At 52.9% G+C, this 26,263-nt stretch overlaps 2 protein-coding genes across 2 annotated transcripts; one reads left to right on the plus strand and one right to left on the minus strand.

Moving 5' to 3' along the window:
- Positions 1-3,228, minus strand: PDZD11 (PDZ domain containing 11). The gene is made up of 6 exons (XM_075435483.1): positions 3,109-3,228; positions 2,927-3,010; positions 2,728-2,784; positions 2,349-2,447; positions 1,719-1,779; positions 1-942 (listed from the first exon to the last, which is right to left on the minus strand). The coding sequence occupies exons 1-6, from the start codon at positions 3,193-3,195 to the stop codon at positions 908-910; spliced, it is 423 nt and encodes a 140-aa protein (XP_075291598.1). The 5' UTR covers positions 3,196-3,228; the 3' UTR covers positions 1-907.
- Positions 3,229-3,500: 272 nt separating this feature from the next.
- Positions 3,501-26,156, plus strand: KIF4A (kinesin family member 4A). Its single transcript, XM_075435797.1, has 31 exons — positions 3,501-3,582; positions 3,793-3,929; positions 4,020-4,134; positions 5,461-5,651; positions 5,948-6,040; positions 7,165-7,331; positions 7,583-7,677; positions 7,878-7,997; positions 9,202-9,377; positions 10,639-10,700; positions 11,396-11,531; positions 12,002-12,060; positions 12,252-12,357; positions 13,061-13,120; positions 13,435-13,620; positions 14,236-14,339; positions 14,629-14,773; positions 15,262-15,372; positions 16,107-16,190; positions 16,795-16,908; positions 17,146-17,301; positions 17,706-17,800; positions 18,257-18,386; positions 19,259-19,429; positions 19,833-19,940; positions 20,624-20,701; positions 20,798-20,899; positions 21,613-21,774; positions 22,956-23,075; positions 24,572-24,694; positions 25,417-26,156. Exons 2-31 carry the CDS (start codon positions 3,807-3,809, stop codon positions 25,600-25,602), a joined length of 3,678 nt encoding a protein of 1,225 aa, XP_075291912.1. The 5' UTR covers positions 3,501-3,582; positions 3,793-3,806; the 3' UTR covers positions 25,603-26,156.
- Positions 26,157-26,263: the final 107 nt, after the last annotated feature.

The following is a 26,263-nucleotide window of genomic DNA, read 5'->3' on the forward strand; positions in this document are numbered from 1 at the left end:
CGTGCTCGTTTTATTACTTCAGTCGCTACAGATAAGCAGAAAATACCCCACAGAAGGCCAGAGGGAGGGCCCGATGCCATTCACAGTGCGGCACCACCACGGCTCCGCACCCGGGTTTGCCGAGAACCGGCGTGTTCTCACCACCCTCCGTCCCCCTTCTCCGGGAACAGGGAAGGGGAGAAGCTTCCCCCGAAGCGGTGGGGGGTTCTGAGGGGACGGGGCTGCGCCGAGGGAAGGAAGCGGGGTCCAGCGGGTCCCGCGCCCGAGGGAAGCCGGCCAAGCGCCCGTGGCCGTGCAGTTTCCGAGCATGGCGGGGGTCGTTGGGCAGCCCAGAGGTACAAACGTGCCTCGGCGGACCAGCGCGGCGAGCGACGCGCCGAGTTGAAGCGGATTTTACTCCTCTTCCTCGAGTCCCGAGCACAGCCAGCAGCGCGGAGCGGAGGCAGGGCAGCGGGGAAGGAAAGGGTTTCATCTCGCCGGAGAAGCGAAGAGGTTGGTCCCTTTGAGGACGAAGGCCGTGCTCTGCTCAAGCACGCTGAGACCCCCCAACAACCACTGCTGAGCCCCCCCAACAACCACCAGCGAAGCCATCCTTTGAACCGAGCCCTGCCAGAAGAGAAGCCCGGATCTCGCCGGAGAAGCCGCCCTCCGCTCCCCACTCCCGCACCAGCACCACCAGCTCGCTTCAGCACCCAGTTCAAGGAGCACAGACCACAGCCCCGTCCTTCTTCCAGCTAAACAAGACCCCGCTGGCGTCCCTCCACGCGGGAAGCCGAGCTGGCGCCTGTGCTGCCGACGGGACGGTCGTACCTCCGGTGGAGGCTCAACTCGACGCGTCGGTGAGGAAAAGCGGGGGGGAGTTTTTCTGCGGGACGGCGGCTCGGGAGACCCGGCAGACGGCCGCCTGCTAGTGAACAGTTCTCTCCTTCTGCCTCTGGTAATCTGGAAGGGAAAGAGAAGGCGAGGCTGAAAGGGCAGGACCGGCGAGGGGGAAGGAGCCGAAACGTTGAAGGGAAACACGTATTCTGCTTGCACCTCCTAAGCAGGGGCAGCGTCGCTACCCTCCTGGGCAGCACCTGGCTTCCAACACAGCACGCTCGCACCCCGGCCCCGTCATTTCAAGTCATCTCAGGGCACTTAGAACAAGAGCCTGCTTAAAGCCGTCTCTTCCCCCGCTCCGTAGTTTCCTTCTTTCTTCACCTGAGGGTCAGTTTCCATTTTACGAGGAGCTCTGGCATGACTTGACTCGCCCTCTGTGTTTTTCCCCCCTTGTATCGACGCACTTTGCGGGTGCGGAAACCGAGAGCTGATACGGTCTTTTCCCTCCGTCACAATTTAAGCATCCTTCGGGAGAGATCAAAGGCACAAGCGGTGCCTGCCATGGGCACAGTGACAGAGCCAATTCCTGCCTCACTCCAGGACAAGCAGCTACAGCTCTCAGGTCATCACTCCCACCCAACCACCACCCCACCTGCGTCGCCAAGCTCTGCCCCACGCGTTTTTCCACGTGGGCAGCTGAAGCCAGCCTCTACTGTTGGGACTCGGTAGCTGCCCTGCTCCCCAAACCAAAGCCCAATGTTCTTCCTGCTCCAGCTCAGCGCCGTCCGTGACCCCAGACCCATCGCCGCTAAAGCCCCGGTGGAATCGGCAGGGACGCGCGGCTGCCCGAGGAGAAACGCTGCTGCTCGGTGACCGGACCCGGAGCTGGGGGCACTTACTGTAGGGGAAGTACCGCACGCGCATGGTGATTTCACGGGCTGTCTTCAGGATCTCCACGGCCTGAAAGGAAAAAAAAGAGTGGTTCAGTGACCGGCCTGGGCTGGGGGATAGGGAAGAGGAGTGCGTTGGTTACGCGCCTCCGGAGAAGGGCAGCGAGGCTGGGGAGGGGTCTGGAGAACAAATCTGATGAGGAGCGGCTGGGGGAGCTGGGGCTGTTCAGTCTGGAGAAGAGGAGGCTGAGGGGGGACCTTCTCGCTCTCTACAGCTCCCTGAAAGGAGGGTGTAGTGAGGCGGGGGTTGGTCTCTTCTCCCAGATAATCAGCCATAGGACGAGAGGCAATGGCCTCAAGCTGCATCAGGGGAGGTTTAGATTGGATATTGGGAAAAATTTCTTTACTGAAAGAGCGGTCAGACACTGGACCAGGCTGCCCAGGGCGGTGGGGAAGTCCCCAACCCTGGAGGGGTTCAAAAAGTGTGTGGATGTGGCACTTGGGGACACGGTTCGGCAGGCGTGGTGGGGACGGGTTGATGGTTGGACTGGATGATCTCAGAGGTCTCTTCCAACCTCAATGACTCTGTGATTCTAAGGAGATGGGTGTGCGCACGGATCTCCCCGGCCCGGGGCTCACCTTGCTGTGCTCGATGTCCTGGAAATCCACCTCGTTCACCGACAGCACCTGGTCCCCTTCCTGCAGCCCGGCTCTGTGCGCGTCCGAGTCAGGGATCACCTGCGGAGGGGTGACAGCGGCCGTCACCCCCGGTGCCACGGCTCCCTCCCCGCGGTGCCCACCCGGCGCGGGGCCGTGTTGGACCACCAACACTTCCAGGCGCTGGCGGGAGCTCCAGAAACGGCGCGGGAGCGTCCGATCGCCGCCGGGCGAGCGGCAAACCCCGGTCTGGCGACGCGCGTTGAGGCGTCGGACGGCGTCCCCGCGCAGCGGGCGGGCTCCGCAGCGCCCGGGGAGCGGGACGGGACCCCGGGGAGGACGGACAGAAGGACGGACGCACCTTGGAGATGAAGATCCCCAGCTGCGAGGCTTTTCCTCCGCGGATGTTGAAGCCCAGCTGCGAGAGAAGCCAGCGGTGGAGTCTCAGCCTTCGGCCTCACCGTGAGGGACCCCCCCCGCTTCCCGCACCCCCCCCTCCATCCCCGCAAGGCCTCGGCGGGGGGGGGTGGGGTGAACAGGGCAGCGATGCGGGGTCTCACCTGCGCTCCGGGCGGCTTCTTCAGGACGACGGTGCGGGGCAGGAACTGGGTGAGCTCGTTGTTGTAGTCGGGGTGATAAACCCTCTGCAAGGCAACGCAACGCGGCCCTCAGCCCGCGGGACGCCGCAGCCCCCCGCATCGCCCCCCCCCCCCTCCCGCCCCCGCTCAGAACCCCCCCTCACCTCGTGCGGCGGCACCCAGGCGGGAGGGCTCTCGTAGGGCGGCAGGAAAACCACCGGGAAGTCGTCGTAGGGCAGCCGGCCCTCCATGCTGCCGCCCCGCACCGCCCCGCGCCCCGCCCCGCAACGGGCGGCCGCGCCCCGCCCCCGCCTCGCCCACAGCGGGCAGCTGCGCCCTTTGGCCCCGCCCCCTGCGCGCCCCGCCCCTCTCCCCGCCCCGGACCGCCCCCCGCCGCGCCCAGCAGCGGGCAGCTGTGCCCTTTGGCCCCGCCCCCTGCGCGCCCCGCCCCTCTCCCCGCCCCGGACCGCCTCGCCCCGCCCCCTTCGCGCACTGCAACGCACCGCCTCGCCCCGCCCCTCTCCCCGCCCCGCGCGCCCTGAATCCCAGCCCCGCCATTGGCGGTCGCGCCGCGCGGCCTCGGTTTGAACGTTGGCGGTTGAGGCGCCGCCATTGTTAACGGGCGGCGGCGGGGCCGGGTGGGTCCCGGCGGGCGGGTCTGGTCCCCTCGGGGTGGGGATGGGGATGGGGATGGGATGGGGGTCGGCCCCGGCGCGGCCCCTATCGGCACGGGCTGGCGGCGGGGCCGGGTGGCCGGTAGCGGGGGCCGGGCCCCTGCCGGGCCTAGGCCGCGGCGCTGGGCCGCGCTCCCGGCGGCGAGGCCTGACCCGGCTCGGCTCCCCCCACAGGGCCGCGGCTGAGGATGGGGAGGGAAGACGAGAAGGGGATCCCGGTGCGGGTGGCGTTGCGCTGCCGCCCCTTGGTGCCGAAGGAGACCGGCGAAGGCTGCCAGACGTGCCTGTCCTTCGTCCCCGGGGAGCCGCAGGTACGGCAGCCGGCCCTCAGCCCCCCCCCCCACCGGGGTTCGCTGCGGCCTGCTCAGCCCCGGGTGTTCCCCCCCGCCCCGTCTCCGCAGGTGGTCGTGGGGAACGACAAGGCCTTCACGTACGACTACGTGTTCGACCCTTCCGTGGAGCAGGAGGAGGTCTTCAACACGGCCGTCGCCCCGCTCATCCGGGGCATCTTCAAAGGTCGGTGGTCGCGGGGTGGGGGGGCGAGATCCGTTGCGAAGGCCGGCGGGGTCCGGCGGGCTCGGCGGCGATGTTAATTCTCCATTCGAACCCGCTGCTGCGTGGGGCTTCTCAGAAAATTAAACCCCGCGCTGTGTGGTCGCTGGCTGCAGCCGCTGGTGAGAATCACAGAGCCGTTAAGGTTGGAGAAGGCCCCTGAGAGCATCCAGTCCAACCCTCACCCCAACCCCACCACGCCTGCCAAACCGTGTCCCCAGTGCCACATCCACACGCTTTTTGAACCCCTCCAGGGGTGGGGACTCCCCCACTGCCCTGGGCAGCCTGGTCCAACACCCGACCGCTCTTTCAGTGAAGGTAGATAAGGGGAGGCTGAGGGAGCTGGGCTTGTTCAGCCTGGAGAGGAGAAGGCTGAGAGGGGACCTTAGAAATGCCCATAAATATCTGCAGGGTGGGGGTCAGGAGGACGGGGCCAGACTCTTTCCAGTGGTGCCCAGCGACAGGACAAGGGGCAATGGGCACAAACTGAAGCAGAGGAAGCTCCAGCTGAACCCGAGGAAGAACTTCTTCCCTCTGAGGGTGCCGGAGCCCTGGCCCAGGCTGCCCAGGGAGGCTGTGGAGTCTCCTTCTCTGGAGATATTCAAGCCCTGGCTGGACGCGGTGCTGTGCAGCCTGCTCTGGGTGACCCTGCTTGGGCAGGGGGTTGGACTAGATGACCCACAGAGGTCCCTGCCAACCTTGACCATTCTGTGATTCTGTGAAGAATTTTTTCCCAATATCCAATCTAAACCTCCCCTGACGCAGCTTGAGGCCATCGCCTCTCGTCCTGTCGCTGGTTACTTGGGAGCAGAGACCAGCCCCCGCCTCACTACCCGTTTGCAGCCCATCGCACTCCCCAGGGCTGACAGAATGGTTTCTCTGTGTGTCCTTTGGCTCACCGTGGTTCCCGAAGCTGTTTGTGTAAGGCAAGAGAATTTTATCAAGGGTGATGTGATGGGTTGATCAGCATCCCACACCAGAAGCTGTTAGCAGCACTGGGGGGACGGAGGGCTTAGACTTTGTGTTTCTGCAAATAGCTCTAGTAAAGCAACAGCACAGGCTTAGAAAAGAGCTGGGATAATGTTTCTATCTGTGTTTTGGGGGGGCTTTTCATTGACTTTTCCCCCTTGATGTTGCTGACTGTGACCTGTGCGTGAAGCCCGTGTGAACGGGCAGCGCGGGGCGGTGCCCTCCTGGAAGGATGCTCTCTCCAGGATGCAGCTTTTGCTCGCCAGAGTCGCTGCGGGTCCCGGCGTGACGGTCTGACGCGGACCCGCTTTGCTCCCCCAGGGTACAACGCCACCGTCCTGGCCTACGGGCAGACCGGGTCTGGGAAAACTTACTCTATGGGAGGCACCTACACGGCCAGCCAGGAGCACGAGCCCAGCGTGGGGGTCATCCCTCGGGTGATCAGGCTGCTGTTTAAGGAGAAGGAGCAGAGGCAGGATTGGGAGTTCGTCCTCAAAGTTTCCTACCTCGAGGTAAAAGTTGGTTTGATTTTTCAAACTATTCTAAAGTTACAAATTACAGATAAAGTGAGGTTTCCATGAAGCTGCTTCTTTCAAGTAATACCTATTTATTAAATCAAGCTGTAAGATGACATAAGATCCCATCAGGAACTGGACTCTCTGAGTCCCAAGTGTCTTTCTCTAAAGGTGAGACGGATAGCGTGTCACGCTAAGTTAGCTGTGACTTCAGCCTCACTGTACACCCTTCCTTACGCGAATTGTTCTCCTGCGAGGCTGCCGGCTCTGAGCTGCCCTTCTGACGCTTTCAGATCTACAACGAGGATATTCTGGACCTGCTGTGCCCGTCACGAGAACGGTCTTCTCAAATCAGTATACGGGAGGATCCGAAAGAAGGCATCAAGGTCTGTTGCCCTGGTAGCCAGAGGTACAGAAGAGGGTGACGTGGCTAGGGACAAGCGTTCCGGTGAAACTGCTGCCTGACTCCTTGAGCGCTGCTTTATTTAAACTGGGCTATTGATGATCCTTAAGTTTACTCAAAGGGTGACACCAGCAGGGTTAGACGTTCGTGACAAAGCCACTTGCAAGTCCTGTTCTGACTTTTTTGGAAGGCTGGTGTAGGTGAATATCTGAGAACGTTGCGCTTCGGGTCCCCTCGCCAAATTTCAAACTCTGTTGCAGGGGTACTCCTCAGTTTGGCCAACGTGGTGGGCAACAAAGGGATCCCGAAGGGAAGCTGTTCAAGTGCTCAAGTTATTTTTCTTATGGGTGTGCACTACGAAAGGAAAACCTCGTGCTACTGCTCGCTCTGTGTACTTGCTCTGTAGCTCAGTGTCCATCCATCGGTAGTTCTTCGTCCATACGGGTTCAGTCTGCAGGGGTGGGTGGGTGCTCGGTTGTCGTGTGCACAGCTTAGGTGTGCCTGACCCCTGTAGCTTCTTCCGTTGATGGTTTTGTTGTGTGTAACCGTGTGCTGCTCGCTGCCCTCTCTGAAGTACCGGGGTGCGACTCATCCGCGTGTTAGCAGCGGCACTGCGCTCCGGGGAGACAGAGCCTTCGGGAAAGCACGCGCTTGCCAAGGAGCACGACCGGTCCCTACTACTCAGTCCCCTCTGTCCTTTGTGTCCCTGTTACCTGCCTCCCCACCGCTCTATTTGCCCGAGTCCCCGCTCCCACCAGCCGGTTTTCCCTTTCCTCTGCCTGAGACTGGCGCAACCCTCAGCTCCCAGCTTGCCTGGCGGTATCCGTGGATTTCTCCACCGAGCGCTGAGGAGCCCCGTCTGTCCTGTAGCCCCCTCTGATGAAAGAGAGGTGATCTGCCTTGACATTACCGACATGAACTTCAGAACAAATGTTTTCTGGGGGAATCCATCCCAACCCTCTCTCTTGAAGTGAGGCCGATTCTTGTGGATGTGTACTTACACAGAGACTTCACTTTGCTGTTGCCTGACACGGAGGGTAATTTTTCTGATGTAAGTCAGGGTGAAGAAGGAGGAGAGGATAAATAATGCTTTCTTCCTGGATACAGATTGTGGGGTTGACAGAAAGAAGTGTCACCTGTGCCCTGGATACTGTATCCTGCCTGGAGCAAGGGAACAATTCCAGAACGGTGGCCTCTACGGCGATGAATTCCCAGTCCTCGCGGTCCCATGCCATCTTCACCATTTGCATCGATCAGAAGAAGAAAAATGACAAGTAAGTGTGAGCACACAGCCGCTCCTAGCAGCTGTTAGGAGCCAGACTTCCTCAAGATTTCATAGTCTTGTTATTCTCTCTTAGTCTTGGATGAACTCTGCTGAGCTGCTCCTGAGGCAGTTCCTGTATTTGGCTGTCCCTGATATGAAGGGTGGTTTTCAGCCAGTAGCTCAGCTATAGTAACCACTGAACTGCTCCTGCCCTAACTATGTGTTTACTCGAGAGAGTAAAATAGTCTGTTTCTGCCATAGGAACAGCAGTTTTCACTCCAAGCTGCACCTGGTTGATCTTGCTGGCTCTGAGAGGCAAAAGAAGACCAAGGCTGAGGGAGACCGACTGAAAGAAGGTCTGTAGGAGAAGGACAGGTGGAACTTGGGTTTCTGACCACTTCCCCGTTAACAAATTAAGTCCTTGCCAGGAAAAGCAAAGCAGTTCTTTAACCTTTGCAATGTGCTTTTTTAACCTTAAATTTTGAGAAGAGGACGGGAAATGACCCGCTGCTAGCTGTGGAGGTAGCTCTGCTCACTCTCATCTGTTTGTATGCAGGCATCAACATAAACAGAGGCCTCCTCTGCCTGGGGAACGTAATTAGTGCGCTCGGTGATGAAAATAAAAAGGGCGGGTTTGTCCCCTACAGAGACTCAAAGTTAACGAGGCTGCTGCAAGGTAAGAGACGGGTGATGATAAAGCCTCAATCTACAGATGCATTTTAAATAACAAAGCAGCAAAAAACCTGCTGCTGTGCAACTACGGTTCAAAGCAGGAGCTGCTGCTGACAAAGAGATTGCTTTTACTGGCTTAGTTCCTCCTCTCACCGAAGCTAGGCCTTTTCTGTGCTCTTTATTTTTTAGGTCACTGGTGGCCTCATTACGAGTCCTGCTCTTTAGCAGTTCCTATGCAACGGGAGGAAGCTGGACAAATCCAGTGCATGGGGGGGGGGGAGGAGGAAGATGAGAAGTGAAGTCTGGCAGCAGAGGTCTGTTATTATACCCTGACTATAGCTGCTTCCTGGAGCATATCACAACCAGAGTAAAGCTCAGTCTGCGCCTTCACTGTGTGCATCATGTGTGCTTTGTTTCCTTAGTCTGAATATCTCGTCTTCCTGGTACTCATAGTCCAGTAGTTGTGATGGTATTGTAATACATTTTATCCAAATTAGCTTTTAATATGGGCATAGCTACAGTAATGCAATTTACTGGGAGGATTTTTGATAGTCAAGTAATTTGGTAGAAGTTAGGCTCTTCAATGTTTTCCACATCTGAAAATAGCTAATAAAAAGGAACTGGATTATGCAGAGCTGGATGTGGGGGCCTTTTTTTTTTCCCCGATCAAAAGTTTTATGTAGCCAATATGTGTTGGTGTAAAACCAAAGGCTAAAATGCCGTGCAGCTGGATGATCTGAACAGATGTGTTCTTAGCCAACAATTCTTTAAATTGGAAGATGATGTGAATTCTGATGTCTGGGATATCCATGGAGATCTGGAGTATTATTGTGCTGGAAAAGGGAGGGGAAAACCTGAAAGGGCTGTGCCAGAAATAGCAGATGGAAATCACAATAATTACAGACGTTGCTCAACAGGACAACAAGATTACTGGGGATTCTGATGTGAAGTCGTCAAAGCTTAGAGCCGAGACATTATTATGGGACTTTGGCTTTTAAAAAAAGCTCTTTAGTGCGTACTGACTGGGGCAGAGGAGAAGGCAGACGACAGTGGCACACAACTGCAGCTAGCTAGTCTCTACTTTCTGTATCTACAGCTGGATATCTTCTATGGAGATGCACTTGTGGTCTTAGATATCTTAGCAGGGATATCTTACTAGTCATCCTTGCCCTCTCTGAGCGTTGGTTATGCCTTGTTTTCCTTCTCAGATTCTCTGGGTGGTAACAGCCACACTCTCATGATTGCCTGCGTAAGCCCAGCGGATTCCAACCTGGAAGAAACTCTAAATACTTTGCGTTATGCTGACAGAGCAAGAAAAATAAAAAACAAGCCAATTGTCAACGTTGACCCCCAGGCGGCTGAGTTGCACCAGCTGAAGCAGCAGGTACTGGGTGCTCCCTTCGTGTGAGAGGAGTAGATCTAGCCCTTTGGAACTACGCTCAGTAAACGGCAAGGAAAGACATGGCATGCCTGGCTACACAAAATATGTAAAAGCTATTTAGTGTGTGTTTCTCTTGAGATGGCTGTGTGAGTGTAGTAAAGGGAGCACAGGTAATATTTCTTGTAATTCTACAGCAACTGTTGAATGCCATAGAAAAATGGTAGCAGTAGTGTGATTTACACTTCCCTGCCACTGAATAGATCGTCGCCTGCCCGTTAGGCTACAGGCAAAATAGAAATACAGTGCTGGTTGCCTTGCTGAGATCACCTGCCTGTGTCCAGTGCCGTGGGAGGAGCGCTGGACATAGCAGAGTGCTCCTGTGTGCTCAGCTTCAGAGGGAAATAAGCTGCATAAACTGGAACTGGTTAAACCCAAAGCTCGCAGTGCCCATGGCTTGTCTACCGATGACAGTTAGCCAGGCTTGCTGTGCTTACTCGGCACGACGCACGCGATACGGTCTTTCGTGCTACCTCACCAAAGAAAAACTCGGTAATCTGGTTCTTACAGAATCACAGAATAGTAGGGGTTGGAAGGGACCTCTTTGGGTCATCTAGTCCAACCCTCCTGCCGAAGCAGGGTCACCCAGAGCAGGCTGCACAGGACCTTGTCCAGGCGGGGCTGGAATATCTCCAGAGAAGGAGACTCCACAGCCTCCCTGGGCAGCCTGTTCCAGGGCTCCGTCACCCTCAGAGGGAAGAAGTTCTTCCTCATGTTCAGACGGAACTTCCTGTGCCTCAGTTTGTGCCCATTGCCCCTTGGTTCTGCAATGGAACAAGTGAGTGGTTTTGCTTATTGCGTAGGAGCGTTCACCAGAGCCTAGTGATAGTTTATTAACTAAATTCAAATCACCTATTCGAGTAGCTTAGGAAGGCAAGTGATCTGAGGCTGTCTCATGTGAAAGGTAGCAAGAGAGCATTGGTTCAGCGGAGCAGGAGACCTGCCCTGTCACCCTGCACAGAGTGGTACGTCGGCTGTCTGAGGGTGGCTTAACGTGCTCTGATCCGAGCATTCCCGATGAGGAGAAGGCAGCTTTTTTAGGAGTAAACTAGCTGAAATACTGTAGCAATGTGATTCCTTTCCACAGGCAATGGTAAAAGGACAGTTGTGGAGCAGGTGACTTAATACTAAGGATCCTAAGTGTTCCTTCAACCATCTAGTTACTGTGTGGGAGAGATTTATGAGTAGTAATTGTTTGTCTTTCTAGGTTCAGCAGCTACAGGTGCTACTGCTGCAGGCCCACGGAGGGGCCCTCCCCGTGTCTATCAAGTAAGATTTATAGATTAATGCTCGATGTATCTGATGGCCATCGCACACCAGCAAAGGCTCTAGATCTGCTTTGCTCCAGACAATGCTGTTGAGTGAGGGTGGAGCAAACTGGTTGCTTTCTAATAGCATTTGGATAATTTTTTTTTCTCCTTTTGTTCTTTTTGTCATGCTTATTGAAATTCCACGCCTGTGTGGGTCATTTAGTTTTGTAGCACACCCCTTAAGACTGCAAAAATGAATTGTAGGTATGAGAGGAACTAGGCCACGTCCCCATACTGAGTATTTGTTTCTCAGACCCATCCATCCCTCTCTTCCCCGCCCCTTCACCTCTAACCGCAGGGCACCTCCATCTCCATTGCTCTTAAACACAGAGAGTGCAGGGAAGGGTTGGATTGTGTAGGTGTTGTCTTCCGAGGATGTTCCAAAACCTGAGGACACACAGCTCAGACTTGCCATTGGTTAAACAACATTACTGTTTCAAAAGAGTGTTATCTTCTCTTAGAAATGTCTAACTTTTGGTATGCTGTGTTACTTAAATTTGTTAATTCAGATTAGTCTTCCTCCAGTTATTTCTGTTCATCTGCTACAACCTATATTTATTGTAAGCTATTTAGGAAACTTGGAGGTAATTTCAGTGCCGTTACAAACCTCTAGTGAGGTCGTGTTCACAAGCAAACTGGTCCTTGGTGTTTCAGTAGTATGGCACCTTCGGAGAATCTTCAGTCCCTGATGGAGAAGAACCAGTTGCTGACAGAGGAGAATCAAAAGCTGAGCCGAGGGCTGAGTGAGGCTGCTGGTCAGACAGCACAGATGTTGGAGAGGATCATCCTGGTAAGGTTCAGTTACCCAGGAAGAGCTTTAAGCTGTGTGACTTCCCCCTTCTGGCTCCAGGTTAATCAAGAGCAGCTCCTGTACTGTCAGCAAGTTAGGAATCTCGCTCTTTAATGTTCCTTTCACTTTTATTTCAAATCTCTAGCGATCAGTCAGAACCAAAAGTCTTCCAGAGACCTGAATCTTTCAGCTTTTCTGTTGCTTTAGTGTTTTAAATACCAGCACTTGCCCACACGCGCTCTCTTCCCTCTTCCCCACTTCACTGTGCTTTGTTTTTATTCACTGCAATTTATATTCCTGCAAAAAAGAGTGTGAAGTCAAAGGAACTAGTGGCAACGGTCATGCAAGATCTTTCAACACATTGATTTGCCACGGACTGATAACACATCTTTTGCTACAAATAAATTAGCTGTTTTCTGGCTGCTTATCTTGCTTTTCCTACAATTCACTGTAATTCTGACTTCTCTTAGACAGAACAAGAAAATGAGAAGATGAATGCCAAACTAGAACAACTTCAGCAACATGCTGTGTAAGTCTGTTTCCACGCCCTACTCGTGCTGAGGAAATGTCTTTCAGCATTAAACGTTTTTGGGATAAATTGGGTACAGCCAGTTCGTGTTTGTTCATCCGGACATCGTATGTAGGTTCAGTGGGGAAAGTTGTTCCCTGTTGGCAGGTGTACCACAAACGTGCCATATAATGCTCATGTCTGCATTGCAGGTGCAAGCTTGATCTGCAGAAGCTGGTAGAGACTGTGGAAGATGAGGAACTGAAGGAGAACGTAGAGGTGATTCGCAATCTGCAGCAAGTGTTGGTTCAGTTGCAGGTAAGGCTGAATCCAGGGAGAGAAGAGTGTATGCCAGGCGAGTTTACTAATGGGACCCGGGGTTCTTCTGCCCATCTGCAAAGCAGTGGGTTCCACTCTGCAGAAACCCTGCTTAAGGAGCCCGGGAATTACAAGTACTAAATGACTCTTGATATCCGCTTCAAAACCAGTTGTCCTGCTGTGCTTTTAGTGCTGCAGAAAGGCCACTTGTGCTTGAGGGTCTGCACGTGGTGGGGGAAAGGAAGAGTCTCCATAGAAGAATCTGACAGGGGGAGACTGGAATGGATTTACAAACCAAAAGTTGGAGAGTTGTAAATTTGGTAGTTTCAATGAGTGACCCAAACTGCAGGGACCTGAAACTGTTAAATAGGAGTTGCCACATCTTTGTCTAAGTGAGGAACTTCTGTTCTCCCTTGCTAGGCATTCCCCCTGTTCCCAGCCTCCTTACTCCTGTGAGGAGCTGGCTGCCGAGGCTGGAGCCCGGGGAAGACTGGAAAGCATGCCTTGTCCAGCTAGTCTAGGAGGAGTGTGCTCACTTTGCTAAAGGAGGAGGAGGACAATCGCATCCTCTTCCCAGAGACAGCTCTCTGCACAAGGAGAATAATGTCATGCTTTGTCATCGTAGGCCAACAGGCTGTTAATAGCTTCAATTTACTTCATCTTTCACTTTTTACCAAAATTGTCATCTCTTTCTCCTACATAGAGTGAAAATGCTGCCACAATGGAAGCTGCTGGGGAGATGGCAAACTCTGAACAGGATGCCGTAAGTGAGGGGAGTCCGACAGTGCCACCTTATCAGGCGCATGGTGTTGTCCCCTTGTCACTTTTATCTGTGTCCTTATGCTAGCTTTCTAATTCAAAAGTTTGGGAAATAGTGTGTCACTCTGGTACATGCTGACTCGCTACGCCCTTACTTGCTCTATGTGTTCAAGATCAATAACCTGTTCTCCTTTCTGAATATCTCATTTTTTGTGAGGGGAAAAAAAAAAAAGAACTTGAGGTGTTCTGCAAAAACCATGATCACATAGTTAAAGACTTTTGCCTGGCCTCTCTGGCTCACTGCTGTCTCTCCTCCAGGAAGCAGAAATGGGCCAGGACACCAAGAGATCCTCGGAGGACTTCACCACTCAACACGCCCTCCGTCAAGCTCAGATGTCCAAAGAGCTGCTTGAATTGAACAAAGCCCTGGCTCTGAAAGAGGCACTTGCCAAAAAAATGACACAGAATGATAGTCAGCTGGAGCCCATTCAGTCCCAATACCAGGTAAACTCTTCCAAAATAGTCCTTGTAAAGCTACATTCAGTTTCTTTTTCCCAATTAATGCAGCCAGTGCCTGCTGAGGTGGGAAGGGAGGAGATCTGTCCTCTCATGAGCATGTTCTTATTGGGTCTATCTGTTTCCTTAAGCTGGGTCACTGCTCCCTTGGGCATAGTGGGGCGTTAACTACAGGTGTCCACAGAGGAGGCAAGGGGACGACTATGCCCAGCTATCTAAAAATACCTCTGCCACCAGAAGATGCTCTTTTCCCTGAAATACTGTTAGCCACTAGCTGTTCTGTGTGAAATGGGCTCCTCTGCCTTTTACTCGGAGGCTTGCTTGGCCCCACCAAGCCAAGATGCAAGGAAGCCGTGCTGGGATGTCCCATCTCTGAAATTGTTCAGTCATCACTTTTACTCTGTTACAGTGGTTCTGTGGGCCAACTAAGCTTTCTTTTTGTGGTGGGCTAGCCCTTCTGACACTCATACTGCTTTTAGACAAGGTGGTTCACAGCCTGTTGGAAAGCAACGTGGTTTCTCGAGGCCTCCTGCCTTAAAGCTTTGTCTCGGGGTGTAGTTTCAAGGCTTTTATTTGGAGGCTTACTACTCTTGTCCTTTCTAGACTAATATCAAGGATCTGGAATTGGAGGTCAGCAATCTGCAAAAAGAAAAGGAGGAGCTGATCCTTGCTCTGCACATGGCAAAGAAGGATGTCAACCAAGCCAAGTAAGAGTGACTGTGCAAGCAGTGCGGCTTATAGCACTGAAAATTGTGTTAATGTGCCTGTAAAAATTCGTTGTCTTGCACTTAATTCTAGTTTTTGTAAAAGCTCTTACTTGGATGCAAATGGCTCCCTTTAACATGCCATGGGAGTTGTCAGAATTGCAGAGAAGCCTGACAGATGCTAATACACTGTTGCCTCATTTTCTCATAAGGTGTCTCTAAAGTTGGAGAATGCTTGTTGGAGAAGGACAGTCATTAGGGGGGTTGTTTTTAAAGTCTGATTTCTTTACAGGCTGAGTGAACGGCGCCGGAAGAGACTTCAGGAGTTGGAAGGGCAAATTAGTGAGCTGAAGAAAAAGCTGAACGAGCAATCGAAGCTCTTAAAGCTGAAGGAATCTACAGAACGCACAGTCTCCAAGCTGAACCAGGAGATCAGGGTAATCAGCCCCAGCGTGCAGTTCTCGGGCTTGCTCCGGTGTAGATGGAGCAGGTTCCAGACACATGGCACTCACTTTCTGTTTTGTTAGACTGAGAACGCCAGTTTTTGGCAAGACTGCTTTGATTACGTGACCACAGTTGCTGGCTTAATACAATGGGCAGATGACTACTGAGACTTGGAGGAATAAAAGAAGTCCAAAGTGTCTTCTAGCTAGTCTCATAGCTTATTGCCTCAGTTGAAGCCCTTCACTTTGATTTCTGTCCGTATACCGTGCGTGTGCTAGTCTTCCCTTTAGGCCTTCAGAGATGAATCCCTGGGTTTTAGCAGTTTGAGAGCGTCCTCAGGCAGGTACTCTGAGCGGGCAGCACACTGCAAGATTTCCCTTTCTGCTGCTCCCCACCCTGTCAGACACACTAGAGGAATGTAGGGTGAAACTACCCAGAACGCGAGTACTGGGCAATTCTTCCAGCCGTTTCTGTTTTTCAGGAAATGAAAACCCAGAGGGTACAGCTGATGCGCCAAATAAAAGATGATGCTGAGAAATTCAGGCAGTGGAAGCACCAGAAGGACAAGGAAGTGATCCAGCTGAAAGAACGGGTGAGCAACGATAAGCCCCCAGACTGTACCTCCCACCAAAGAGGGAAACAAATCATTAAAATGTTTGCTGCAGGCTTTGTTTAACGAGCAAGCACCTGAAAAACATCTGGGGAATGCTTTGAAGATAGTGTTAGTTCATATGGTGGCCACCTTTCAGCAGTTGTTGGAAATGGACACGCTTGCTTATGCCTGGAGATCTTAAAGCTGTTGTTGTGACTCGGCTCTAAAGCAGAAGGCAAAAATATTAAATATTTTTAAGTATTTGAAGTTGTAGGGTTTGACTACAGAATGGGAGGCATTTACACTTTGAAAGGAGTATTGAATCTGCGGGTAAACAGAATTGTTAATGAGATCCAGCTGCTTGTAGCACTGGAGTGTAATGGACAGCAAACACCTGTACCTCCGGAGTTCTGCTCTCCCAGGAATTCTGACTGCCAGAAGTTTGCTCCTCGGCGCTCTGGGATGCGAAGTCTGAAACTTGGCTTGCAGTCTCTTACAGCCTTCAGGCTTCTAAACAATTTTAATGGAAAGCGTGGAGTCGCTTTAAGCCTAACAGCCACTTGTTCTCGGAGGTGTCACAGGGCTGAAGCTTGTGATGCTCGGTGAAATCCTTATCATGGAGCACTTGTATGGCAGAACAGCAGATGTAGCTGTTCAAAGAAGTGTGAAACTGGCTGTAGGTGTTAATGACGTGACTGTTTTTTTCCATCTGTGTCAACATCACCTCCCTGCAGGATCGCAAGAGACAGTATGAGCTACTGAAGCTAGAGAGAGATTTCCAGAAGCAGGCCAACGTGCTTCGGCGCAAAACAGAAGAGGTAAGGAGCTGGTATCTGCTACAAACTCCTGCCCAGTTCCTGAAGGCCTGTGAAGTGTGGTTAGAGGTTGTAACAGGATACACAGAAACTTCTTAAAAGCAGTTTGGAAGTCTGGAAATAGGTGCTGTTATTATCTCTGTAGAAAAATACCATGCTTCTGGCTTGGAGCTGTTGAGGGATTTTAATTCAGTCTGCTCCTTAAAGATATGTTACCCTTTGAGCGTCGGGCTGCTATGGCAAACTTATTACAGAGACCCAAGCTTCAAAGTGTAAAATGAGCTTGAGTGGACATGCTAGACTGCAATTCCAAATTCTTTCAGGATGGCTGTATAAAAGAAATACATTTTGAAACCACCATTTTGGATGCTTTCTTCTACCTTTAGGCCTAGAACCAGATTCTGTTTAAACTGGGAATCTCTGCAAATGAGGTAGAGTCAAGGACTCTAGTCTCTGCTTCGTTCTAAACTTGTTCTGGTTTTATGAACCTTACGCTCTCTTCTCATTGTCTCAGTGTCTGGTTTGCATTGTGAATGCCTCAGGTTTTCAGCCGTTGCAGATGAAGTGAAGTAACCACTGTTCAGCTCCCGTGTGAAATATTTTACAGGCAGCAGCCGCTAACAAGCGCCTGAAGGATGCTCTGCAGAAACAGCGGGAGGCGGCGGATAAACGGAAAGAAAGTCAAAATCGGGGAATGGAAGGAGTTGCTGCACGAGTCAGGGTGGGTGACTGTCACGCATTACAGCAAACAGTGGGCAAACCTAGCTTTGACTGAGGAGGTGCTGCTGGGGCTGAAGGCTGGAGAGCAGAGGGGAGGAACGTGGAGGCACATGTTGAGGGAGGCCAAGTGATTGTTCAGTTTATCTATGAAAGTATTTTAGAGAAGGATTGGGTCCTGAAGCTGAGACTACAGTGAACCACTATACTGTTTTGGGGGGCTGGTTTTATTTTCCTCCAGAGCTGGCTTGCAAATGAAGTAGAGGTTCTCGTTAGTACGGAAGAGGCTCGACGGCACCTTGCGGACCTTCTGGAGGACAGAAAGATCTTGGCACAGGAGCTCTTTCAGCTTAAAGAAAAGAGAGAGGCTGGGGAAAACCTACCTCCAAAGCTCCGGGTAAGAGAGGAAATGCCACTTGCCCTGTCCCACACCCCACCTACTTCAACAAGTCCTGTAACTTGCTCTCACTCGCTCCTATTTGACCTTTTCCCTCAGAAGGTAGGGATGGAGATGGTTCCCTTTCTGGAAGAAAGGGTTAATGTTGTTACTGGCCTCTGGCATGTCAGGGAACAGTGCTGCTGAAGTTACCTGTTGGTGCAGTGCATCTGATGGACGTGAGCGCGTCACACCCCTTATCTTGATGCTTTGGGGAGGGAGCAATGGAATTTAAGCTGTGGAGAGATACTGGGAGGCTTTTATAATAGCATGGCTCCTCTTTGCTGAAATGTCTGTAAATGAAAGCCCAGTCTTGGGCATTCTTCACCTGTTGCTCACTTCTGTCTGTTACTGCAATTCTTTAGCGACGTACCTACTCCCTCGCGGACCTGCAGGCGTCGGAGGTGGACCTTTCCATATCAAAGCAGATAGAGAGCCTGGAAACTGAGATGGAGCTCAGGTGAGGCAGCACGACAAAGCTGATTTGCACAGCCTTGCCTCCAGTTGTTTTTTTTTCCTCATCTCTTATCTACAACACTTCTGTGAAACAGAAGAGGAAGTAAAAGAACTTATACACCGGCACTAAAAATTGTGAAAGGACACCATGTGGTTTTCCTGGTTTGAGTTTTTCCAGAGCGTGGGGATCTGAGGACACTACTCAGTCGCTAAGTTTGCTTTGTTCATAGCTGTTTGTGAGCATCTCCATATGAGGGGAAATACTGGACTTTTAATTGGAAGTGTGGAGGGGAGGAGAAACTCCATGGTACAGCACTGCAGACTCCAGCTGCCATGCTAAGCCCTCAAAACTTTAACTTGAGCTATTTTGTCTAATATTCTGGTAACAGGAAGTTTAGCCCAGACACTAGCCCAGGTTTTCTCCGGTGTTGTAACCTCAAATACCTGCGTTCTTCCAAAGGAGTGCCCAGATAGCGGATCTGCAGCAGAAGCTCTTGGATGCAGACAACAGCGATCGGGTGAAGCAGCGCTGGGACACTATTGCAACAATCCTAGAGGCTAAATGTGCTCTGAAGTATCTCCTCGGAGAGGTAAGTTCTGAACTTTCCTATTTTATCAGTAAAAAGAAAGGCTTTAAGTGCTTAGCCATGGATGAAAGGATGCAACTAACAGGCTGGTAGCAGAGATGAAGTCGAGTGAAGACCCGTTGTGCTGGATGAGGTTTATTTCCCTCTCAACGTCTGATTGAAGTATTCTCCTGTACTGTAGATTACTTTGTCGAGTGAAATGTGAAAAGAACAGGGAAGAGGGAAATGGATGTAGGTCTGGAGATACCAGCTAAAGCTGTGCTTATGGAAGGCTTGCGTGGGAATAGTGAAAGGGAAGAGACAAGTTTCAGAAGTGGAAGAGGAGAGGAAGTACCTAAAAATACTTACTGCACAAGTAGGCAATCTGCAGGGAAGCAAGGGGACCACTCTGAGGTCAGAGTGGAAGCAGTGGAATGGGTGTTGGGATGGGAGAACCTTGAACAAGCCTGGGGGTAGGAGAGAGTAGACATTGGACTAGTGTGGAGTGAAGGAAAGAGCAACCAAATGGCAGAATCGTGTATCAGTCCCTGGTGCTTGGGAATTAAAGGAAAAGGATGAAGGAGCTAATATGAGAGAGCATTCATTTTTGGGGTCCCCCCCCGTACTCAGATTTTAAGTGCTGCAGGAAAGGAGATTAATCTAGAACTGTTAACGAAACTTCCTACTATCTGTTTGCCCTTCCATACTGGCTGTCAGATGTCTACCTCCGCGGGTCTCGCTTGGCCTCCTCGCTGCTGGTGGCCAGTCCAGTTCTTCAGGCGGTTGGAAGCCAGGCAGAAGCGCTTTGCCTTCAGACCAGGGCACGTCTGCCCCAACAGACCTGAGGAAACGTGGAGCTCCCTGACCCGAGCAATCATCTTGCTCTTGTCTTGCAGCTGGTCTCCTCAAAAGTGCAGGAAAGCAAGTTGGAGAGCAGCCTGCAGCAGAGCAAAGCCAACTGTTCTGACGTGCAAAAGATGCTAAGTGAAGCGCAAAACCAAGTAACGGAGATGGAGGCTGAGTTCCAGAATCAGCTTGTGGTGCAGGAACAACACCACCAGGAGAAGGTACAGCAGAAGTGACAGAAGTCTCCCGAGCTCCTGTGTCTTGGGACTCTGATTCCCAGATCTGCTTGGGCATAAAGGCAGAGTGTTGTGCTGAGACCAATCTGTTGCTGCATATCTGATCAGGATTTGTTTGAGTGGTGCAGGATAGCAAGAAAAAAAAGCCCAAGAAATCTCCCTATTAATTTTCTGTCCTATGCGAGTTGTTTTATTCAACAACTTTCTGCAGTGCTTCAGGTGAGGACGTTACACCTGAGCACAAGACAACTTTTAAAGTAGATCAGGGCAGAATCAGGCTGGAAGTGGTGGAAAGAATCTTCCTGAAGTTGCCGAGGCCTTTGATGCCTGGGCTGCCAGGTGTCTCTTCCGGAATTCACGCCTGTTTGCTGTGTTAACTTGCTTTTAGGTTCTGTACCTGCTCAGCCAGTTTCAGCAGAAAGAAGCAGCAGAGAAGAAATTGGAAGATTCGCTAAGTGAGCAAGAGAAACAGCTGCAAGAGCGACTCAAGTTCCAGGTAGAGCGTCGGGATGTGGCTTGGCGGGGCTGCCTGTTGCTCGGAAGAGCAGCTTCGGAGCGCGGAAGGTGCAGAAGGGTTGAGAGCGTTTCCGTCTGTAGTGAAGATGGCTCGATTCGGCTGGTTACAGGGGGTAGTAGCTATGCAGGTTTGAAGAAGCCTGTGGGGCTTTTTCTCTTGTGTATCTTCTTCCATTAAAGAGAAGTGAATGGAGCAGCGAGGCCTGCCACAATCCGGCCAGCTCACACAAACTCCTCCCGTGCAGAGCACAGCTCCACTGTGCGACGGAAGAACTTTGGCCTGGTCTATGAAAGCCTTACAAAAGCTGCACCTTGGCTTGTCCCTGAGAGAATGGAGCAGGCTGCTGTGGAAGGGCACGTTCAGTGATGTGTTAAAGCAAAATCAGTCCTAGGTGCAGCTGATTTGGAGACAATCCTTAGAGGGAGGTTTAGATGTTAAATGGTCGCTCTGAGAGGATCGAATTCTCTGCTGTATCGGCAGTGTTATGCATAAAACAAACTGGCACTAATGATTTTTCCTGATTAGTCAGAGCTGATCTCCTGTTGGAGAACACAAAGAAGCCCTCTGATCTTGCAAGAAAGATCCAAACAAAGATCTGTCCTGGAGAACTCTTTGTGCTACCCCCACATAAGCCTACAGATTTCATCTTGTCTTGCAAACAGGAGGAAGAGCTGGAGAAAATGAGGGAGATCTGTGAGAAGAACCAAGAACTTCTCCAGGAAAACGACGTGCTTAAACAGGTAGAGATCTGTACAGACGTCGCTCGTCAGAGCTGCTTGGCAGTTGGGTTAGTGGATTTTTGCAAAGCTCACTTTTTTTTTTGTCCCTCTCAACAGAAACTGCTGCTCCTCCAAGTTGCCAGTGGACAGAAGCTCCGTCACATTCAGCAAATGCCATCTGAGTCCCCAGATTCTTCTTTCGATTATATTCCACCCAAAGTAAAGATTCTGTGTGCCAGTTCTCATGCTGTATTGTACCTGGGTTCTTCTCAGAAGTTCATGTTGGCTATTGATAATCTTGGTTTCTTTCTCCCGAGTTGCTTTTTACGCAGCAGCTTGTTCTGCTTCTTGAAATAGCCCTGTCCCCTCCTTCAGACAGTCCTTAAGATTTCTGCTTTCAGAAAATACTTCTGAAACTAGCCTGCACTACTTCTTAGGTCTAAAAAAACCCCAAACCCACAAAACACCCCACAAACACCCCAACCCAAACCTGTTTCCTCAGTGTCTCATTGTGCCTGACTCTGTATCCTCCTTAGCAATCCAGGTGTTTTCTCCATGGCATTTCCAGTCTCTGAATCGTGGAGCAAGAAATCTGGCATAGAAAATTGAATCATTGCCTTGTAAAAGAGCAGAATCTTAGTGCTGGGAGGAATAAATGATCTAAAACTACTTTGCCAAGGCAGTGACACAAATCTATTAATTTTCCAATGATTTATCAACTACGTATTTTTATGTACTATAGCAGTTTAAATTGACCAATTGAATCTTTAATCCCCGAAAACTTGCTCTTTTGCCTCCTCCCTAACCCTGCGTCCTTCTTGGCTGTCTGAGGGGCACAGCACTATGGGGGTGGGACTCTGAAGCGCCTTCCTGAAATGTAAGCCCGCTGTTCTCTCTTCTGGGGCCTCAACCTTTGTCATTTCTGTCTGTAGCCAAAGACTCGCCGGCAGACGACAGCAAAACCCCGTGCACTGACCCCAGAAATGGACGTGGAAGAGCTGTTCTCTGACTCGGGGGAGTCTGGAGCGGAGATGGAGGACGCGGACTGGGTGCCGGTGAAAGCGGTCAAAGGAGCAAAGAAAAGCGTGGTGGGGGTAAGACCCAGTTACCTTTCACTTCTTGTTGCCTCCAGGGGAGTCGCTTGCCTGGATCCCGAAGGATCCAGTACGCGTACAGCGAAACGGTGAGATTGCAGTGGCTCTGCTGTTGTTCTGATCAGCCTTAATACGCTCGCACTGCTGGCACTGGTCCTTCTGCCAGGAGGAGTGGAAGTTGCCTGTAGTCAGCAACAGATTCCTAAGGAGTTTTTCACTGGACAGATCATCTTCTACCACGAGATGCGTGTTCTGTCCCGCTGCCGGTGGCTGAACTGGCCTACGTGTTTCAGACAGCGGCAAAATAGTGAGCCCAGCAACTCCTTTATCCCTTCATGGAGCCAGTTTTGGGGGCAGAAAGGGATGGCCTGTCACCTGTCCCGATGCGCTGTCGCGCTGCGGCTCCCGGGCCTGCCGGAAGCCTCAGCTCCCGTCGGCCGTTCAAGTCTGCTGGGCTGGGAGCCGCTGGTGGAAGAGATGATCTGGACGTGCTGAACACGAGTCACTGTGAACCAGTGGCCTCTCTGGGCTGGAGCTGCTGTGAAGCTCAACCTCCCTTGAGACCTGTTCTTCCTCCCCTTCCACAAAGGCAGAAATTTTTACTTATTTCACTGAGTGATTGTGAAGATGGCAGCAGTTACCACAGAAAAGCTTAGGAGTTTCAAGGTCTAGCTGTAGTTCCTCTCGCTGGAGCTTGCCACCCTGATAAATTCTGAACTGCAGGACTGTCGATGTTTGGGTTTTGGGGGACTTCTCTTGGGCCGTGTGGTGGGAAGGAGGGACTGTGCTTGACACTCGGCTCTTCTGAGTTCATAGCCCAGTGGAGCTCCCGTGCCAGTCACTGCTCGGTGTGGAGCAGCTGGTCCGTGCAGGCTGCTGTGCGTACCCAGACTAGGGAAGAGGTTCTCTGCTCTGATACGGGGTGAAGTAGCTAAATTGGGTGGCCTCCGTCGCGATGGAGGGCCCTAGCTGCGGTGACTCGGGCTTGCCTGCTGGTGTACAACCGTTGGCGTGTCTGTCTGATGCCGAAACGGGCATCCTGTTGGGTAACCCGGACAGCGAAAGGCTCGTGGCAGCCTGGGGCTGGTCCTGTCCTGGAGGTTGCTTCAGGTGTTGGCAGTCTGGGTGCAGTCTGCAGACCGCCGCAGCTCTCCCTGCACGGACCTCTTCTCTTCGCTTAGTGCTCCTGCAAGGGCCGCTGCGGGAACCGGCAGTGTGGCTGCAGGAGGCAGAAGGCGAGCTGCACCGAAGGCTGCAGCTGCGACTCGGCGAAATGCAGGAACAGGGACCCCGGCCTCCCGGTGAGTAGCGTGGCACGGCCTGCGCCCCGCGTCCGGGCGACCCGGTGCGCGTCAGCAGAGCCGGCTGGGTGGACACGCGGCTACGTTTATCAGGCTAAAGCATATGAGGAAGAACTTCTTCCCTCTGAGGGTGATGGAGCCCTGGAACAGGCTGCCCAGGGAGGCTGTGGAGTCTCCTTCTCTGGAGATACTCAAGACCCGCCTGGACAAGGTCCTGTGCAGCCTGGTGTAGGTGACCCTGCTTCGGCAGGGGGGTTGGACTAGATGACCCACAGAGGTGCCTTCCAACCCCTACTATTCTGTGATTCTGTGATATGGCCCCTGCTGAACCGTCTGTAAATCTCACCGTAGTTCAGTGTTTGTCCGTGGCAACCGGGTCCGAAGCTTCCCGCTGCGGTGCCAGGCTCTGGCACCAAAGTTAGAAACGCTCAGGGTGGCTCAAGTGGCGTGGGCTTCCCTGCCGCCCACTGGCAGCCCTGAGTCTGGAGACGAGCAGTTGAACTCTCCTTTTGCACTGGTAAATAAAAAATTGTGTCTTTAGATTCAGATGGCACAGAAACTTATCCCTTCCATTCGTTAAAAAAATCACAGAATCACAGAGTAGTAGGGGTTGGAAGGGACCTCTGTGGGTCATCTAGTCCAACCCCCCTGCCCAAGCAGGGTCACCCAGAGCAGGCTGCACAGCACGGCGGCCAGGTGGGGCTGGAATATCTCCAGAGAAGGAGACTCCACAGCCTCCCTGGGCAGCCTGGGCCAGGGCTCCGTCACCCTCAGAGGGAAGAAGTTCTTCCTCGGGTTCGGCTGGAGCTTCCTCTGCTCCAGTTTGTGCCCGTTGCCCCTTGTCCTGTCGCTGGGCACCACTGGAAAGAGTCTGGCCCCGTCCTCCTGACCCCCACCCTGCAGATATTTATGGGCATTTCTAAGGTCCCCTCTCAGCCTTCTCTTCTCCAGGCTGAACAAGCCCAGCTCCCTCAGCCTCTCCTCATAGGAGAGATGCTCCAGTCCTCTCCTCCCAGCCCTGCGCTGGACTCTCCCCAGTAGCTCCTCATCTTTCTTGAACTGGGGAGCCCAGAACTGGACACAGTACTCCAGATGAGGCCTCACCAGGGCAGTGTAGAGGGCAAGGAGAACCTCCCTCGTCCTGCTGGCCACACTCTTCTTGATGCACCCCAGGACTAACAATGAGTTAGTTTGGGGAGGGGGTTGTAGCACCAGGATGGTTCATGGGCGACTGGTGTTCACTGGGGCCCTTGCTGGGGGAGCCTGCCTTGCTCTGGGATTTCGGAGATGGGAAGCAGAGATTTCCCCCAGTAATTCTGGAATTAGCGACTGTTTTCATGGACCCAGTTGCCGGGCAGAGGCATCTGGCATCCGGGACTGCGAATCGCGGTGCGGCTGGAGAGGAGGGGGCTGGGGGCCCGCAGGACTCCCGCAGCTGCTGGTGGGAAGGGGGGGACGGGTGCTGTAAGTTGTGTCAAAGTGGTAGTGCCCCTCAGGACGCCACGCTGCCTGGGGACCAGACGAGGGACTCCGAAGGTTCCTTCAAGCTCGAAGACCCCACTGAAGTGACCGCGGGAGAGACCTTCTTCCAGCCGGTGTGCATCACGCCCAGCACCAAGGTACTGCCGCGCGCGGTGGGGACGAGCGGTGGTTCTGTGTGCGCACCTGGTTTGTGGCTAGGGACAGGCCCTGGAGAAGGGAGAGAGCCTCTAGGTGGTAAACTGCTGCTAGAGTCACAGAATTGTGACTGGAAGGGACCTCTGTGGGTCACCCAGCCCAGCCCCCTGCCCAAGCAGGGTCACCCACAGCAGGCTGCACAGCACCGCGTCCAGGTGGGGCTGGAATATCTCCAGAGAAGGAGACTCCACAGCCTCCCTGGGCAGCCTGGGCCAGGGCTCCGTCACCCTCAGAGTGAGAAGTCTGAGCAGACCACAGCTGTCAAACCAGCTCGAGTTTAAGTTTTGGACCTGCTGAACTCCTAAGCTTTCATGCTAAGGCTTTGCCACGCAGGCTTTGCCGCGCTTCCCCGCTGCCCCTTCCAGCCGTGAGACTCGTAGGACAGAGCCATCTGCGTCCACGCGTACTGTCCTGCAGGCACTGCTTACGCTGCCGGCGCTGAACGGATTCCCTTCCCTGTGCACCCTCTGCACGCTGTTCCAAACGCTGCCTCGTCCTCCTCAGCCCATGAATTTGTCCTTGAGAGTTTTGACTTAAGAAATGAAGCAACTCCTGAGGTCGGCCTGCCAGCTTCTGCGGTGCTGCCCCGGGCTCCAGCACGAGCTGGCTGGCTTCCTCAGGGCAGGGACCAGCTCCACAATTGTCCTCCTTGCTTTCCTGCTAGGTCCTGAAAGAGATCACAGGCCAAGATGTGTTCGGAAAGAAGCCCGACACCGCTGCTTCCCTGCTGGTGAGAGACGAGGAGTCCCAGGAGAACCAGATACCATTTGTGAAGAGAAAGAAGAGGATGCTGAGTAACAACACCAGCTTCTTCTCGGGGTGCACCCCGATCAAAGAGGAGCTCAACTGAGCGGCCTGGACGGTGCCCCATGCCCGGGCTGCGCTGGGTTGCTTCAGACCATGTTGCTGGGGACTTTTTTAAAAAGCACTGGGCTCTCTTGCCTGGTGCCTGACGGCTTCTGGCAGCAGCAGGGGCGTCAAACACGAGTTCTTGCTAGATTGTGTCCAACTCCTTGTAAATACTTGTGTGTGGGGGTCTGGGGCAGTGGTAGGAGGCCCTTTCCTCTGGAATTTCTCTAGTGCCTGGAGGTGACTTATCCGGGTTCCTCATTCCGGCTGCCTTCCCCCTCCTGAGCTGTGAACATGCTGGGTACAGTTTAATCCATGATCTTGAAGGAACTTTGCCTTTGCACTGGAAATCTGGGCGCTACCTCTTCCAGTACAGCCCAGGAGCTGCTCCCGGCTGCCCCGTGAGAGCCGCTGGTGCCCGGTCCCGAGGAGGCACTGGCTGTAGTCTTAAATCTGTCTGCCGATACGAAGTGGTCGGTGTTTCTGTGCTGTCCTTGTTCGACAAAGTTAGAAACTTGCTTTCCCTATGTGAATATTGTAGTAATTTTAACTTGGTTTTGTAGCTTTAAATAAAGTAACTGTTGAAAAGCCTTGACTTTTAATTTTATGATCCCTGCAGTCCTGGGCTGGATCTTTCTCTGTCAAAAAGCAGGCAGAGCTGC

This window comes from Opisthocomus hoazin, chromosome 14 (assembly GCF_030867145.1).
Source record: "Opisthocomus hoazin isolate bOpiHoa1 chromosome 14, bOpiHoa1.hap1, whole genome shotgun sequence".
Classification (NCBI taxonomy): Eukaryota; Metazoa; Chordata; class Aves; order Opisthocomiformes; family Opisthocomidae; genus Opisthocomus; species Opisthocomus hoazin.

Bases quoted from the DNA above. Each gene is read 5' to 3' on its own strand.
- PDZD11 (XM_075435483.1), bottom strand. From the start codon at position 3,195: ATGGAGGGCCGGCTGCCCTACGACGACTTCCCGGTGGTTTTCCTGCCG. The intron at 3,011-3,108 runs GTGAGGGGGGGT...GTTGCCTTGCAG, and splicing joins CCTGGGTGCCGCCGCACGAG to AGGGTTTATCACCCCGACTA. The intron at 1,780-2,348 runs GTGAGCCCCGGG...TTTTCCTTTCAG, and splicing joins AGGACATCGAGCACAGCAAG to GCCGTGGAGATCCTGAAGAC.
- KIF4A (XM_075435797.1), top strand. From the start codon at position 3,807: ATGGGGAGGGAAGACGAGAAGGGGATCCCGGTGCGGGTGGCGTTGCGC. The intron at 18,387-19,258 runs GTAAGTTCTGAA...CTTGTCTTGCAG, and splicing joins TGAAGTATCTCCTCGGAGAG to CTGGTCTCCTCAAAAGTGCA. The intron at 20,702-20,797 runs GTAGAGATCTGT...CCCTCTCAACAG, and splicing joins AAAACGACGTGCTTAAACAG to AAACTGCTGCTCCTCCAAGT.